This window comes from Scyliorhinus torazame, chromosome 14 (assembly GCF_047496885.1).
Source record: "Scyliorhinus torazame isolate Kashiwa2021f chromosome 14, sScyTor2.1, whole genome shotgun sequence".
NCBI classification, from domain to species: domain Eukaryota; kingdom Metazoa; phylum Chordata; class Chondrichthyes; order Carcharhiniformes; family Scyliorhinidae; genus Scyliorhinus; species Scyliorhinus torazame.
In genome coordinates this window covers 106,626,897-106,644,432 of record NC_092720.1, presented here as the reverse complement: position 1 = coordinate 106,644,432, position 17,536 = coordinate 106,626,897, and the positions used below count along the sequence as shown (strand labels likewise).

General features: G+C 42.6%; 2 protein-coding genes across 7 annotated transcripts in view; one reads left to right on the top strand and one right to left on the bottom strand.

Moving 5' to 3' along the window:
• gigyf2 (GRB10 interacting GYF protein 2) overlaps positions 1-17,536 on the bottom strand; it is a 261,643-nt gene that overhangs the window by 152,481 nt on the left and 91,626 nt on the right. The window lies entirely within an intron of this gene.
• On the top strand, positions 4,986-13,412 carry kcnj13 (potassium inwardly rectifying channel subfamily J member 13). 3 transcript variants are annotated; one of them, XR_011934512.1, is made up of 5 exons: positions 4,986-5,304; positions 5,927-5,968; positions 8,212-8,710; positions 9,051-11,544; positions 13,303-13,350. XR_011934512.1 is itself a non-coding variant. In XM_072474616.1 (4 exons), the coding sequence occupies exons 3-4, from the start codon at positions 8,233-8,235 to the stop codon at positions 9,665-9,667; spliced, it is 1,095 nt and encodes a 364-aa protein (XP_072330717.1). In that variant the 5' UTR covers positions 4,986-5,304; positions 5,927-5,968; positions 8,212-8,232; the 3' UTR covers positions 9,668-13,412. The 3 variants fall into 3 exon arrangements, 2 of the variants coding, with proteins under 2 accessions (XP_072330717.1, XP_072330718.1); XM_072474616.1 differs by having other exon boundaries at positions 9,051-13,412; XM_072474617.1 differs by lacking the exon at positions 5,927-5,968 and having other exon boundaries at positions 9,051-13,412.

Here is a 17,536-nt window from a genome sequence, read left to right as displayed (position 1 = left end):
GCCTAATCCGGCTGATAACTTGGAATGTGAGGGGCCTGAATGGGCCGATCAAGAGGGCCCGGATGTTCGCGCACTTAAAGGGACTGAAGGCGGACGTGTTTATGCTCCAAGAGACACATTTGAAGGTGGCAGATCAGGTTAGGCTGAGAAAGGGGTGGGTAGGACAGGTATTCCATTCAGGGCTGGGTGCGAAGAACAGAGGGGTTGCAATACTGGTGGGGAAGCAGGTGTCGTTTGAGGCAATGAATATTGTAGTGGATAATGGAGGTCGATATGTGATGGTGAGCGGTAGGTTGCAGGGGATGCGGGTGGTACTGGTAAACGTATATGCCCCGAACTGGGATGATGCCGGATTTATGAAACGCATGCTGGGTCGGATTCTGGACCTGGAGGTAGGAAGCTTGATAATGGGGTGGGGTGGTGGGGAGGTTTCAACACGGTGCTGGACCCAGCACTGGATCGCTCTAGGTCCAGGACAGGTAAGAGGCCGGCTGCGGCCAAGGTGCTTAGGGGGTTTATGGACCAGATGGGGGAAATGGATCCATGGAGGTTTGTCAGGCCCAAGGCCAGGGAATTTTCATTCTTTTCCCACGTCCATAGAGCCTACTCCCGGATAGATTTTTATACTTTGAGTAGGGCGCTAATCCCGAAAGTGGAGGGAACGGACTATTCGGCCATAGCCATCTCAGACCACACCCCACACTGGGTGGAGCTGGAGTGAGGAGAGGAGAGGGACCAGCGCCCGCTGTGGCGTCTAGATGTGGGATTATTGGCGGATGAGGTGGTGTGTGGGTGGGTGTGGGGGTGTATTGAAAGATATTTGGAGGCCAACGACAACGGGGCGGTGCAGGTGGGGGTAGTCTGGGAGGTGCTGAAGGCGGTGGTCAAAGGAGAGTTAATCTCCATAAGGGCCCACAGGGAGAAGAGAGAGAGAGGTTCGTGGGGGAGATCTTAAGGGTGGACAGGAGATATGTAGAGGCCCCCGAGGAGGGACTAGTCAGGGAGCGACGGAACCTCCAGATGGAGTTTGACCTGTTGACCACAGGGAAAGCAGAGGCACAGTGGAAGAAAGCGCAAGGGGCAACGTATGAGTATGGGGAGAAGGCGAGTCGGATGCTGGCACACCAGCTTCATAAGAGGGAGGCAGCGAGGGAGATAGGTGGAGTTAAGGATAGCGAGGAAAATACAGTGCGGAGTGCGGTGAGAATAAACGAGGTACTTAGGGACTTCTATGGGGATCTGTACAGATCTGAGCCCTCAGCGGGGGAAGAGGGGATGCGACGATTTTTGGATCAGCTGAGGTACCAGAGGGTGGAAGAGCAGGAGGTGGCTGGTTTAGGGGCGCCAATTGGGCTGGAGGAGCTGGTTAAAGGATTGGGGAGCATGCAGGCGGGGTAGGCCCCGGGGCCAGATGGGTTCCCGGTCGAGTTTTACAGGAAATACGTGGACCTGCTAGGCCCGTTGCTATTGAGGACTTTCAACAAGGCAAGGGAGGGGGGGACCTTGCCCCCGACAATGTCCGGGGCGCTGATCTCTCTGATCCTGAAGCGGGACAAGGACCCACTGCAGTGTGGGTCGTATAGACCGATCTCGCTCCTCAATGTGGATGCTAAGTTGCTGGCAAAAGTACTGGCCACGAGAATTGAGGACTGTGTCCCGGGGTTGATTCATGAGGACCAGACGGGATTTGTAAAGGGCAGGCAGCTAAACACTAATGTGCGGAGGCTCCTCTATGTGATTATGATGCCCTCGGTGAAGGGAGAAGCGGAGGTAGTGGCAGCTATGAACGCGGAGAAGACCTTCGACCGGGTGGATTGGGAGTATCTTTGGGAAGTGCTGCGGACGTTTGGGTTCGGGGAGGGGTTCATTTGCTGGGTCAGATTGCTATATAGAGCCCCGGTGGCGAGTGTGGCTACGAATCGGCAGATGTCGGAGTACTTTCGGCTGTACCGAGGGACGAGGCAGGGGTGCCCTTTCCCCCTTGCTGTTTGCATTGGCAATTGAGCCTCTGGCCATGGCACTAAGGGAGTCCAGGAAATGGAGGGGACTGGTCCGAAGGGGAGAGGAACACCGGGTGTCGCTGTATGCAGACGACCTGTTGCTGTATGTGGCAGATCCAATGGAGGGGATGGCGGAGGTCATGCGGATCTTAAGGGAGTTTGGGGACTTCTCGGGGTATAAGCTGAATGTAGGGAAAAGTGAGCTCTTTGTTGTGCATCCAGGGGACCAGGGAAGGGGGATAGACGACCTGCCGTTGAAGAGGGCGGAAAGGAGCTTTCGGTACTTAGGGATCCAGGTGGCTGGGGGTTGGGGGCCCTGCACAAACTCAATTTGACGCGGTTGGTGGAGCAGATGGAGGAGGATTTCAAAAGATGGGATGTGCTGCCACTCTCGCTAGCGGGCAGGGTGCAGTCGGTTAAAATGATGGTCCTCCCGAGGTTTCTCTTGGTGTTCCAGTGCCTTCCCATTATGATTCCCAAGGTCTTTTTGAAACGGGTAGGTAGGAGTATCATGGGTTTCGTGTGGGCAAATAAGACCCCGAGGGTAAAGAGGGTGTTTCTGGAGCGTAGTAGGGACAGGGAGGGCTGGTTCTGCCGAATTTGTGCGACTATTATTGGGCTGCCAATGTGGCGATGATTCGTAAGTGGGTAATGGAGGGAGAGGGGGCGGCGTGGAAGAGGTTGGAGATGGCGTCCTGTGTGGGCAGGAGCCTGAGGGCGCTGGTGACGGCACCGCTACCGCTCTCGCCGACAAGGTACACCACGGGTCCGGTGGTGGCGGCAACGTTGAAGATCTGGGGGCAGTGGAGACGACACAGGGGCGAGGTGGGAGTCTCTGTTTCATCCCCAATTCGGGAGAACCATCGGTTCGTCCCGGGAAGGATGGATGGGGGATTTCGGAGCTGGCATCGGGCAGGGATTAGAAGAATGGGGGACCTGTTTATAGATGGGACGTTTGCGAGACTGGGGGCGCTGGAGGAGAAGTTTGGGTTACCCCCCGGAAATGCTTTCAAGTATATGCAAGTGAGGGCGTTTGTGAGGCGGCAGGTGAAGGAATTCCCGCTAATCCTGGCACAGGGGACTCAGGACAGGATGATTTCGGGTGTATGGGTTGGAGAAGGCAGGGTGTCGGCGATCTACCAGGAGCTGAAAGAGGAGGAGGTGGCCTCAGTAGAGGAGTTAAAGGGCAAGTGGGAGGAGGAGCTTGGGGAGGAGATAGATGAGGGTCTGTGGGCTGATGCCCCGAGTAGGGTTAATCCTTCCTCCTCTTGCGCCAGGCTCAGCCTAATACAATTCAAGGTTATTCACAGAGCGCATATGACAGGGGCGAGGTTGAGTGGGTTCTTTGGGGTGGAGGACAGATGTGGGAGGTGCTCGGGAAGCCCGGTGAATCACGTCCACATGTTCTGGTTGTGCCCGGCACTGGATGGGCTTTGGAGGGGTTTCGTGAGGACTATGTCCTAGGTGGTGAAAGTCCAGGCCAAGCCGAGTTGGGGGTTGGCACTATTTGGGGTAACGGACGAGCCGGGAGTGCAGGAGGCGAAAGAGGCCGGTATCCTGGCCTTTGCGTCCCTGGTAGCCCGGCGGAGGATCTTGCTATTATGGAAGGACGCGAAGCCCCCCAGTGTGGAAGCCTGGATAAATGACATGGCAGGGTTCATTAAACTGGAGAGGATAAAGTTTGCCTTATGAGGGTCTGTGCAGGGGTTCTTCAGGCGGTGGCAACCGTTCCTAGACTATCTCGCGGAGCGTTAGGAGGAGGTCAGCAGCAACCCAAGGGTTGGGGGGGGGGGGGCTTCCCTACGGGTACCTTTAAATGCCATATGGGGGGGTTACTGTATATGGGGAAACCCAATGTAAAAGTTTTGTATAATTCTTGACTGTTGTGTTTGTGTTTCTTTCTTTTTGTAATGGGGGGGGGGGGGGGGGGGGGGGGGGTGTTCAACATTTTGTTGGAAAATTTGAATAAACATATTTTTAAAAAAATAAAATAAATAAAAGCAACAAATAGCAGATGTTCTTTCTTAGTTGCGATGTGATACTTAAGTGGTCAGTAAAGCAGGGGGAAAATATACATGCAATAAGTTATACGGATATCGATATAAACATTAGATTAATCTCAACAGTTAAGAATTAATTGAAATTCCCAACTCTAGAATATTGTATAGCTTAGTGAGAATTACTATTCTCAACTATTAAATTGGATCTAATCTCAGCTGTATTTGAGCCAGAGTTGCAGCAATTAACTGTCGCCGTGTTGTCTGGTCATAGTTCCCTCTGGGCTGTGTCACTGGAGATGGGCTGGTAATCTTCAGAGTGTTCACAGACCGAGAACAAAACCAAGCGCACAGCCCTACTGCCTTTGTAGTACATATAGGTATGAAGATGACCAGCCCATCTCCAGTGACATAGCCCAGAGGAAGCCATGATCAGACAGCATGGCAACAGTTAATTGCTGCAACTTTGGCCCAAATTCAGCTGAGATTAGATTCAATTTAATCATTTGAGAGTAATACAATTCACTACTGTAAGCTATACAATATTCTACATTCAAGAATTTAATTAATTTTTAACTGTTTAATTTAACAAAGGTTATATAGATATCTACGTAGTTTATTTATTGCATGTGCATTGTTCCCTCCCTTCACTGATCACTTACACATGACATCTATTCCAGTTAGTGCGACAAAGCAATCCAGGCTTCTAATTTCTCAACAATATTGCTCCCCAACTGCAGAGAGGCAAGTACAGTTCAATAATAAGGTCAGGAGAGATTCAAGTTTGACAGCGTCCCTGTGTGAGAAGCTGAATGCCACAACGCATCACGTTTTAACAAGCATTTTGTTTGAATTTCGGATATGCCATTCATCTAAATGTTATTTAACAAGCTGAGTGTATTATAATAAATGCTAGCAGAAGCTGATAGAAACTGTTTTACCAGAAGTAATCAAGATCCTACATCACTTTCAGAGGGGTGGTGGTGGAAATTTGACATACAGTAATTCTCCAATAAACGTTAACCTGAGCCACCTAACACCATAAATACAACCTGACAAGTCTCTCTATTGCAGCCCTTTTAATTGGCCACATGTAGGCAAAATGGCTAGTCTTATTAGTTCTAAAAGGAAGAAACAGATTATATTGTACATAACCCATGTAACTCTATAAAAGATTACCAAGTAAGAGTGAACACACAAGCTTTATCTCCAGTGTTCACTGCAATTAATATTTTTGCATTTATCCATCAAACGGCAAGCCGGATTTACAAGCAGCACGAAGAAACTTGTAAAACATCCATACTTTGGTAAGTACCTAATATTGTGAAATGTTAATTTATTGAGCTATATTTCCTTTTAGCAGCCTAGGTGGCATGAATGGCAAGCTTGATAATTTGCATACATAAATCACCGTCTTTAATATACATCTTTATAAAATAATCAGTTTTTGAGACACTTTAAAACTTACTGAAGATCTGGAATGCAAAGAATCAGGAATTCATATTTAAATGAAGATGAGCATTTCATAGAATGTTACTTACAAAATAAAAAATACTATTTTAAGTAACATTTAAAACAACTTTTGAATTAAATTCAGTGTAAAAAGAATTCTGTTCTGATGGGAACACATTTCAGCAAAAGTTACTTTGTTGGGGAGGCGGTGGGGTACAAGCATTGCTTACTTCTGCAATAAACATTTACCTGAGCCACCTTACATCATAAATAGAACGTGACAAGTCTCACTATTTCAGCCCTTTTAATTGGTCACCTGTAGGCAAAAACGCCTAACCTTATTAGGTCTAAAAGGAAGCAACTGTTCATATTCTATATAATCACATTCCTAACCCGTGTAACTCTATAATAAATATTACCAACATAAGAGTGCGAAGATAAGTCTTATAAACAGATTTGTATTCATTTTTAAAACAGCTACTGAAATTTGCAAGAGACCTGTAAAACTTCAATATTTTGGTAAGTACCTGATATTGTACCTTATTTTATAAGGCTGAATGGCACGAGCTTGTGTAAATCACTAACTTTAAGAGATCATGATAAAATATTTTTTTGATATTTTAAAACTTCAGTTCAGATTACATTCAATATACAAGACTTCAATGCAAACTTAAGCATCAATAATTCAATTTTAAAGCTAGATTAATATTTCACCGAATGTTGTATACAAAATAAGAAACAAGCATAATTTTAAGTATAATTTGCATCAAATGTCTGGCTTTAATTTGGGGAGGGGAGGGGGGGGGGATAAGTATAATTTGCATCAAATGTCTGGCTTTAATTTGGGGAGGGGGGGGGGGGGGGGGGGACACTTTTCAATTTTCAAAGAATTGAATTCCCTCGCACCCACATTAGAAATCCTTGATCAATTTACTACATACAAACTTTAATTGGTTAAATTCAACCTTTAAAGTCAATTTGATTCACATATGCATCATGACACTGGCTGATAGTTTTCAATAAAACACATCTGACCGTGAAACTTTTTTAAAGAACTATTCAGCTAAAAATCTAAAACTGCACTTGGTGTATCAAGTGGTCACATGAATTGTATATGCATCACTATTCAAAGTGAAGATCCTGCAGTTCACAAAGTAAACACTGGAAAATTTAATTTCCGATAATAATGGATCTTCCAGTTTTAATTCAATGTACTTCAATGAGTTGATCATTATGTACCAATCAATATTTAAGTCACAATTTTACAATATATGAAACTGCTGCTAACAAACTTATAATTGCAAATGTATCTTTTTCTCCAATATAGTCCATTTTAAAGAAACAAATAAAAATCAAATAGCACTTTTATTAAGCTTACGTAAAAACTGCAATATAAATCAACTTCTCCAAATTGAAGGGAAAAAAAATTCAATATGTTCTAAAAGTTTATCTGTGTCAATCTCAGCACAAGCTATGTGACTGCAGGCAATCCACACACATTCAGGACTCAATTTTAGATCAGAGCTCTTAAGTTCTGGAATTTTGCAAAAAGTTAATTGTGCCTGCAGCTTTTCTCTAATTTGAATCTTCTGGAGCCCTCTAAACAACTACCTGCATTATAGCTGCATCAATAAAATTGATATTTTAGAAACAGAATTAGTAAAGACCAAGAAACATTGTGGATATTTAAATCTGAATATTCGAGACAAACTTCTTCCAAAAAAGTCAACAGAGAATATAATTCTGAAATCAATCATTAACTTTAGCAAAACACAAACAAATTTGTCTAGTGGCTACTTTAGTGAATACAAACCAAGGCTAGCAAGTTAAGGATTCGTCCACTCGTCAGTTCTTAAACTATTACTCAATGGAAGCAATGGCTATATATTAAAAAATTGCTTTGCTCAATGAATGTTTGTTACATTTACACAGAATTAAAATGCGCCCGTGAATGCTTTACCAAGAGCAGAGCAATGGTTAACACTGCTGCCTCACGGCATCAAGGACCTGGGTTCGAACCTGGCCCGATCACTATCCGTGTGGAATTTGCATTCTCCCAGTGTCTGCTCGGGTCGCACTCCCACAACCCAAAGATATGCAGGGTAGGTAGATTGGCCACACTAAATTGCCCCTTAATTGGAAAAAAAAAGAACTGGGTACTCAATTCTTTTAAAAACGTGAATGTTTTACCAGATGAATTGGAAGGCACATCAATTTCCAAATTGGATTGTCTAATATATTTTCATTTATCACCATTTATTCAAATCTTGACATACCACCTATATCTGTCATTGAACTACTATTACACTATTCTGCTTTTTGAAATATAAAATTTAATTTCAAACTAATGTATACAAAAAGGATCAATAAAAATTGTGCCCAATCTGAACATTTGACAACGACAATGCTTTTCCAACACTTCAATATTTCAATGTAGAAAATTAATGGCGTTTTTAAAAATTCACTTCCAAATGCACTTTTTCTTAAAAGACTGCAATAACAATTCCAGGTAAACAAGTCCTTGCCCCACCAAAATAACTAAACAAATAGAAACTGAAAGAGAGCAGGAGATCCACGCATTAGGATGGAATTGCTTGTGTAATAAAGATGAATGGTTACTTAATCAGTTAATAGGTAAATAAGTAATCCAGCAAATCCACAACACAAGTAATTGTTAAAACAAAAGACAAATGTAGATAATGAGGAGCCAACTAAACCTCGACTAGTTGCAAATACTAACATTCTGACAACATGTTCTACAGCTAATCCAGGAGAGCAAAATAATGGATATGATTTTCAATGATAGTGACGAAAAAGTCACTGTGCCACTTGTAGCCTTTTGGTACAAAAGAATCGTCACTAAGAATGGACACAGCAATCTCAAGATGGAGGCCGTCAGTGGAAAAATCATCATGCAATTAAAAAGTATCTGGTCGATCTTAGTGGAAATGAGATGGCGCTGGATGTTACTGACCTTCTCAGGAGCTTTTGTTGCTCATTGGCTCTTCTTTGCCTGTTTTTGGTATTTATTGGCATATACAAATGGTGATTTAGATCTGCTTGATCATAACAACCCTCCAGAAAACCACACCATCTGTGTGAAATATATCGACAGCTTCACAGCAGCCTTCTCATTCTCACTGGAAACTCAGCTTACAATTGGTTACGGAACCATGTACCCTGATGGTGACTGCCCAGCTGCCATTGCTCTCCTTGCTATCCAAATGTTGCTGGGACTTATGGTGGAAGCTTTAATTACAGGTAACTACTCTTTAAAAGATGATTTAAGAGCAATACGTCCCTGAATTTTATTTTTTAATCTTGACAGATTATTGCAGCTTTAAACAATGCAAAAAACAGAGCCTTACAATGCCTTCTTATATATTTGATCTTTTTAGATAGTATGAAAGCTATTGGCTGTTACATTGACATTTTGCATTAAGGCGATGCCGTGGCACATTCATTAAATTGTTTACAGAAGGATGGATATTAGATTATGGGGTAATAATGTTTAATATCCATTAACACTAATAATATGCTAATGTTTAATAGTGGAAATACTTTTGCCAGAAAGTTTACTTATAAAAGTTAATTTTTACAGGTGCCTTTGTGGCAAAGATTGCCAGACCAAAGCTTAGAGCGACTGCAATTAAGTTCAGTTACTTTGCTACTGTTGGACACCGTGAAGGCGAGCCTTGCCTGATGTTTAGGGTAGCCAACATCAGGCAAAGTCCATTAACACGCATTAAAGTAACTGCCATTCTATACCAAGAGTACAAAAACCAACACCTTCATCAGACAAACCTAGACTTTCACGTTGACAAAATGAACTCAAACGAGAGTCCCTATCTTGTCTTTCCACTTATGTTCTGCCATACCATCAATCAAAACAGCCCTCTTTATCCATTGATCCAAGGAAAGATGCCAGCCTACTACGAGATAGTAATTTTCTTGTCAGCAGAACAGGAAGATACAGGAGAAACTTTCCAAAAGAGAACCTCCTATATTGCTGAGGAAATCCAACTCAGTCAACAGTTTGCCCCCGTGATAAGCTGCACTTCCAAAGGTTACTACAAAATTACCATGGAAAACTTTGACAAGACAGTTCCTGGATTTCCTGTGCTACTTAATCCAAAGGATGCGAGGCAGAATGATTTTGTTGTCAGCATCAATGGTGATCATGCTGACACTATATTATTCAGAGACAGTGCTGTCTGAATAATAACTTTTGGAAGTAAAGGCTATCTGGTACACCCAATATCAAATTGTTGCCATTGTTAGGGAAAAACAGATGTGTAAATTGAATGTGGTTTGAATATTATACTGTCAAAGATCAACCGCCTTAATTTATAGTCTTAAAACATAACCAAGGATCTGGATCTGTGAGGTCAGCCATTAGCAGTGGGATAAGATGATATACCATTATCACGTACACAGAAAATAGCACGTCGGATGAAGACTGCAATGAACCAGTCTTGAAAAGCAATGGTCAATCTTTATACCGTTTATTTCACTCGATGATTTCTGCCACCTATTTTCAAGATTTGATTGGTCAGTATAGTGGAGCTTTATTCTGTGTGTGCGCGCATTGGACTCAGGGAGGGCTGAGAAGTGAGGCCGCTAACAAAGCTAGTTTAACTTTGTGAAAGAAAGAAGAAGCACATTTTAGTAATATGGTACACAATTGTCATCAGAATAAGGTATCTGTAGTATTTGCGCAATTTACTTTAAATGTGAAGGCAAAAAAAATCATGCCTTCATGCTTTAATAATAGAGACCTGGGTCCAAATAATTATAATTAGTTCCAACAATGATTAAAAAAATAACTAATTATTTGCCATATCTCAAGCTATAACTTTGATACAACCATTTTACTGCTCTAACCAAGTGAAAATCACAGCCAAATTGTCAAAATCAGTTAGAAGTCTTACAACACCAGGTTAAAGTCCAATGGTTATTTGGAATCAGCACAGTAGCTAACACAGTTGCTTCAGAGCTCCAGGGTCCCAGGTTCGATTCCCGGCTTGGGTCACTGTCTGTGTGGAGTCTGCACGTTCTCCCAGTGCCTGCGTGGGTTTCCTCCGGGTGCTCCGGTTTCCTCCCACAGTCCAAATATGTGCAGGTTAGGTGGATTGGCCATGATAAATTGCCCACAGTGCCCAAAAGGGTTAGGTGGGGTTACTGGGTTACGGGGATAGTGTGGAGGTGTGGGCTTAAGTGGGGTGCTCTTTCCAAGGGCCAGTGCAGATTCGATGGGCCAAATGGCCTCCTTTGCACTGTAAATTCTATGACTAGCTTTCGGAGCACAGCTCCTGCATCAGGGCTCTCCTGTTGGACTTTAACCTGGTGTTGTAAGACTTCTTACTGTGCCCACCCCAGTCCAACGCCAACATCTCCACATCAAATTGTCAAAAGCCACAATGATTTGACTTTTGTCTTTGGTACTGAAGTTAAAACTGATAGACCAACAGACAACCGTCCAATTTTGCAGACTAGAAAATTCGGCTGAATTTATTGCATAGCGGATTCAAAGATTTTAAGCATTATACAACTCTTTTGCCTCCAATACTTTGATTAAACAGTTAATATTTATGAACAAAAATTTAATCTGTTAAAAGGCCAAAACAGAAAGAATTTTTTTTTAAAAATGAGATAATACAGCTGCTTTAACATCCTGCCCCTTCAATGGAGGTGTGCTACTCAAATATAGTCCAGAATTTGGTTGAGCAGGGAGTAGAGGAGAAATGAAGATTATTTTTCCATTAAGGTAATGTTAATTTACTCAAGTTGTTCATTTAGCCATTTCTAGCTCAATATCTAAACCCATCCAGAATTCAGCAGAAACATGAATTTCAGTGACGTCATAAGTATGTGGAATTTAAAAAGAAACACAAGTGCAATCAGGATTGCTTTGCTGAGGTGGTAGGAGACGGCTGCAAGTTTTAGAAAAATAACAGTCTATTCCTGCCTGTGCCTGCCCTTTAACTAGAGCTATGTATAATTCCATTTTCTGCCCTTCCAGGTAGCATCTACGTTTACTCAGCATATAGCCAGTGATGTATCATGTTCGAGAATATCTGATGTCAACACTTGAGGTATAAGAAATGGAAAAATAACTCCGTTCCTCTACATCGTTATCCCTCTCCATGGGCATAAAATATTAAAATATTTCTGCCAATTAGTAAAGTAGGAATTGGGATAAGATGCTCCCACATTTAAAAAGGTGCTTCTCTAATTCATGCATCAGCATTCCTCAAAGCACATTGACATTTCACACATTAACAAATCTCAAAGTATTACGGTGAAACATTAAGCTCATTAAATAAAAATGTAAAATAGAAACTGGCCACAATCCCAAGGTCTGAAACAATAAAATTGTGAGATTTATTTTCATATTCCCTATTGTGGAAAATCTATTATTGTAGTCTGTTAGAAAGAGCGTAAAGTGAAACTCGCAGGTTTTCATTTTTGCATTGATTTCTATGGCTTTTTTATGAAGATCATTTGGATGCCTCAAGCTTTAGACACACTTGAAAATACAATTACTCGGAACCCAGTTAAAAATGGTTATATATGACTAAAAGAATGGCTTTACTAATGGGAAACAGCCAACCCAAACGCCCCTAGTTTCCAGAAACATCAACAATTTATGGAATAGTGTCAGCATGAAAAGGTTTGCCAAGGTCAGGTCCATGTCACCCATGGAGAAGGTGCCCTGTGAAATTCAGTTGAATGGGGCTACACCCAGTCCTAATAGCTGTATCTACTCGGGTACAATGAGTACAACGAACCATATATAAATATTATAGTGGAGGAAAAGAGAGTTACCTAACAGATATTGGAGTGTTCAGCATGGTAATTGCCAAGGCCTCTCCTATCAATTTTCCGTGGTCTACAGGAAAACACCACAATTGCAGCGTAGTGTATTGGGGTAACTGGAGGTGGATTCAGGGCAGAATTCACCGAGCGAAGCGCTATTTATATAGACGGCTCTAGTTTTGTAGGAGGAAAAAGGAAGACAGGCTGCAGAATTTGTGAAGCGCAGGAGGAGGATGAATTAGCCATTGTTATGGGTGGCCTGTAGACAGAGCTAGCCGCCGTGACTCCGGAGGTCACTCAGTCGACTGAAAGATGAGAATCAAGTAAAAGGTGGGAAAGGAATCTGCCTGGCAATAACTAAATAATGCATGAAAACAATAGGTTAAAAATGCCCTCAAAAGTTGAAAATGCCGAGAGAAAAGCAACAGAATTTTGTTTTTTTAAAATATGAATGGAAATTTTCTGGAGAATGAAAGTCAATCATTAAGCAGTTGCCTGTGTACCAGCATTTACATCCTTCTCTGCAGGTTTAAAAGTTGTTAACCCTTTGTAGTCGTGCCTTCAAAGTTGAAAGCATAAAAGTTCCATTACTTGTAACAAGTTTAAAATTTGGTTCTGTGCTGTGAAAGGCACAGAGTTCAATTTATAAGCGATGAGCTTCAATCCTGAAGGTGTCTGGCAGAAATCAAATATAAACTTTTTTTTAGGTACTGGAGTTTTTTTTTAAATGGCTATTGCTTCTTTTCCAGACAAATTAAAAACATGCCTTGTGGGCTGTTTATCCAAATAAGGTTAAGTAGTAAACATTAGAATTGTAAAATTGGTTTAAGGGAGAAAAGGGATGAGAATATTGGAAAGATTCTGTCCCCTTTTGGATTGTACCGTTAAAGAGCCAACACTACAATAGTGCTTTAAAAAGCTGATATGTGTGTTTCATTGTGGGGTATGCTGCCTTCTTTAACCCTTTGATAGAAGAATGGTAAAACTTTTATTTAACTGCGTAAGCTAACTTATTTAGTTTTATTTTTCTTCAGTTTTATTCATCATTTGGAAGGCATCTGAAGAAAGAAGAAAAATGCCAAATTATCTTTTCTTTTTAAAGTTCATGCTACTCTGTTTAATGCTTAAGTATTGGTCTGAATTGAAATGGAATTATCATGGTTAACTAACCTATCAACTTGTGAAAACCAGACTTCCACTGTGACTAATGAAATTCTGTTTTTTATGTCAAGGTATGGGGGAGATCTTTCAATCCCACTTAAGATGTTCACATATAAAACTGGCAGTTTTGAATTTTAAATGTTTAAATGATATGAATTGGAATATTTGAACTAATTCGGTTTGTTTCATCATTTTGGTTATACCAAAGTTGGAAGCTGCCTACAAAAAAGATAAGTAGTTTAGAAATAACTGAAGTTTAATTTAAAAACGTTGTTCCGTCTGATGAGAATGTTTTCTTTTGAAATTGATGTCAATGATTTTTGTAGTTTTAATTACAAAGGATTAAAAAAGAACTTGTGCAAACTTAAAATACCAAGATTTGTGAAGACGGCTTAAAATCGTGTTGGATTCAACATACAACGCAATCGTGTGCATCTGAATATATTTTGAAAACAAGGAGAGGAAATAACTCTTTCTGCTGATGGATATTTTGTCCCCACTTTAACATACAACATTTGCATTGCTGAGTGCAACTGCATATATTTCACATATTAAATTTCAAATTTCTAAATTAACTTTTATTTGGACAAATTAACTTATTGGGCTCGAGCCACAGTGGATTTTTTCAACTTTTTGAAAAAACAGATGACAATGGTTTCTGAGACCAAAGCAAGAGAAACTGCACCTTTTTGCATTTAAGATGTGCAGGCATCAAATGTCGCTGCATGGTGACTCGACCAATCAAAGACTTGGCCCTTTAAACCATTTGTTATCTTCTGAAAGTGTTTGAGAAGGGGAGATATAGAAGTTACATCTAAACTAAATGCAAAAATATCATAAAAAATCACCAAGCTGTGGAGTCATAGTGTACGAGATTGGAATTGATAAATTCAATTTAAAGTTGCTACTTCAAGAGAAATTTACCTGACCCAAGAGCCAAGTTTCAGTTAAAGAAACTAAGACACTGAAATGCAGTCTAGGTGGTTCCCAAGTATTAAAGTAAAATTTATTTTCAGTGATAAGTACATTTTCTCAGCCCAACAATACTGCTATTTGAATTTCAAATAATTATGAAATGTGAAATGCAAATCACAGGTTATAAATAACGGTCATCTAAAACAAACAGACCAACAAAATGTGCTAATTCCTGAAATCAACTGAGAATGTTTTGATTTGTGTTTTAAGAGTGTTTTAAAGGAATATTGTGTTGGGCAATAAAGTTCCTCCGGGGCTCACAAATGAGCTGGAATGGCAATGAAAAGGATATGCAAAATTTGACAGGGATGTGCAAAATTTTTAGCAGAAGGGACAGGGAAAAACACACTCCCAAATGGGAAATAGAAAAACCACCAGGGCATGGCTCATTGGAATATACCAATTTGGTATGTACGTTCAGGTAAACGGTGTAGATGAGACAATTAAATTAATAGACAAAGATACAAACATCTCCAAGAGGAAGCTATGAACTTAAGATAACTGGATTTGATGGTAGCCTGATCACTAAACGAGACATCAGAATCATACATGGAGTGATGAGCAAAAATCTTGAGACAGACACCCAATCCCCTTGATCTTGCGATAAAACGCAAGGATGCCTTATATGGCCATGATGTTGGGATAGCAGTGTTAAGTGTGCAGTTGTCATTTGTCACATGTGAAGTAAATAAAATGCATGTGAAGTTGTGCTGAAGAATGAAACGGAGACATACTCAGTTACTCCAGAAACACCAAAACATGAAACAGTTAGTGTAGCCAGTAGTGGCTTTGAAAAGTCACCAAGGCATTAACATACTCCATGCAGAAAATCAGGATAGAATTAACACAAGTAATACTCATGAAGAATAAAACTGAAGTCAAAGGGATTTGGATTGAGACAATTGAAGGTTAGGAAGAAATAATACTTAGCAAAAACATCATCTACAAGATGGGTACAGTTGAAGGGAGAGCTGTAGAATCATTTAAGTCCATAATTCTTTATCGGTTTCTTCAACTTGCACTTATATCATTATATTGTAGAATTGATGGCCCTTGTTGTGAATATGTATTTTTTTTGGGGGGGGGGGGGGGGGGGGGGGGGGGACTCCAGAATATTCACTTGCTGCTGCTCATGGTAAGTGCATAAATAAGAAGTCTCTTTCAGAATATTGCTAATTCACAGACAAGTAGATATTGTTTTAGAACTTTTTAAAAAAGTTTTCCAATCAGCGTTTTTACACAACAAAAATAGAAATACAGATGGTAATAAAAAAATAACAATAAGCATAGCCCAAAGCTTACAATAAAACTAATTACAAAACAGAAAAAAATGTTTTTTTAAACAGAACAAGCTGAACACCACCCCCCTCAGGATGCTGCTGCTGCTGACACTTACTGCTCCCCTAGAAAGTCAAGGAAAGGTTGCCATCATCTGGAGAACCCCATCAAGGACCCTCTCAAGGCAAACTTTATTCGCTCCAGGGTGAGGACCCCGGCCATATCGCTAACCCAGGACTCCACGCTCGGGGGTTTCGAGTCCCACCGCATTAACAAAATCCGTCTCCGGGCTACCAGGGAGGCAAAGGCCAGTACCTCGTCCTCTTTCGCTTCCTCCACTCCCGGATCCTCCGCCACCCCAAATATCGCTACCGTTGGACTCGCCTTCACCCGAGCGTCCAAAACCCTAGACACCACCCTTGCAAACCCCTGCCAGAATCCTTTAAGTGCCGGGCATGCCCAAAACATATGGGCATGATTCGCCAGACTCCCTGCACTCCACGGGCACCTGTCCTCCACCCCAAAAAACCTACTCATTCTTGCTGCCATTATATGCGCCCGGTGCACCACCTTAAACTGGATTAATCCGAGCCTGGCACATGATGAGGAGGAGTTCACCCTGCCCAAGGCATCGGCCCACAGGCCCTCATCCAGCTCCTCCTCCCACTTATCCTTCAACTCCCCCACTGAGGCTTCCTCTACCTCCTGCAGCTCCTGATATATGTCCGACACCTTCCCCTCCCCTACCCAGACGCCAGACACCACCCCATCCTGGATCCTACATGGGGGCAGCAGCAGGAATGTCCTCACCTGTTTTCTAAGGAAGTCCTGAACCTGAAGGTACCTGAACGCATTCCCCGGTGGCAGGCCAAACCTCTCCTCCAGCGCCTGCATGCTGGGGAAAGTCCAGTCTATAAAAGTGGACTACAAACAGCTCACTCTTCTTCACGTTCAACTTATACCCTGAGAACCTCCCAAAGTCCCCCAGGATACGCATGACCTCCCCCATCCCCTCTTAACGGGTCCGAAATATACAAAGCAGGTCATCCGCGTAGAGGGAAACCCGGTGTTCCTCCCCTCCGCATACCAGCCCCCTCCAATCCCTCAAAATCCTGAGTGCAATGGCCAACGGCTCAACTGCCAGGGCAAACAGCAACGGGGACAGGGGACACCCCTGTCTCGCCCCCCGGTGCAGCCTGAAATATTCCGACCTTAGCCGGTTTGTGGACACACTCGCTACAGGGGCCTGGTACAGCAGCTTGACCCACCCTATAAATCCCTCCCCGAATCCAAACCTGCCTAGCGCCTCCCACAGATACTCCCACTCCAACCTGTCAAAGGCCTTCTCCGCATCCATCGCAGTCACCACCTCCACCTCCCCCCTCCGAGGGCATCATGATAATATTCAGGAGCCTCCTCACGTTCGTGTTCATCTGCCTGTCCTTAACAAAATCCGTCTGGTCCTCCCCAATCACTCCCGGGACACAGTCCTCTATTCTGGTGGCCAGGACTTTTGCCAACAGCTTGGCATCTACGTTCAGGAGCGGTATTGGCCTGTCGGACCCACACTGAAGCAGATCCTTCTCCTTCTTCAGAATGAGCGAGATCAATGCCTGCAACATTGTCGGAGGGAGGGTCCCTTTCTCCTTTGCCTCATTGAAGGTTCTTCGCAGGAGCAGGCTCAGCAGCTCCCAGAACTTCTTATAAAATTCTACGGGGAAGCCGTCCGGGCCCGTCTGCATGCCTGCCAGCCGCCTGACTACCTCCTCCAACTCAATCGGGCCCCCAGTCCCTCCACCCGCTCTTATTCCACCCTTGGGAACCTCAACCGGTCCATGAACTGCCTCATCCCTT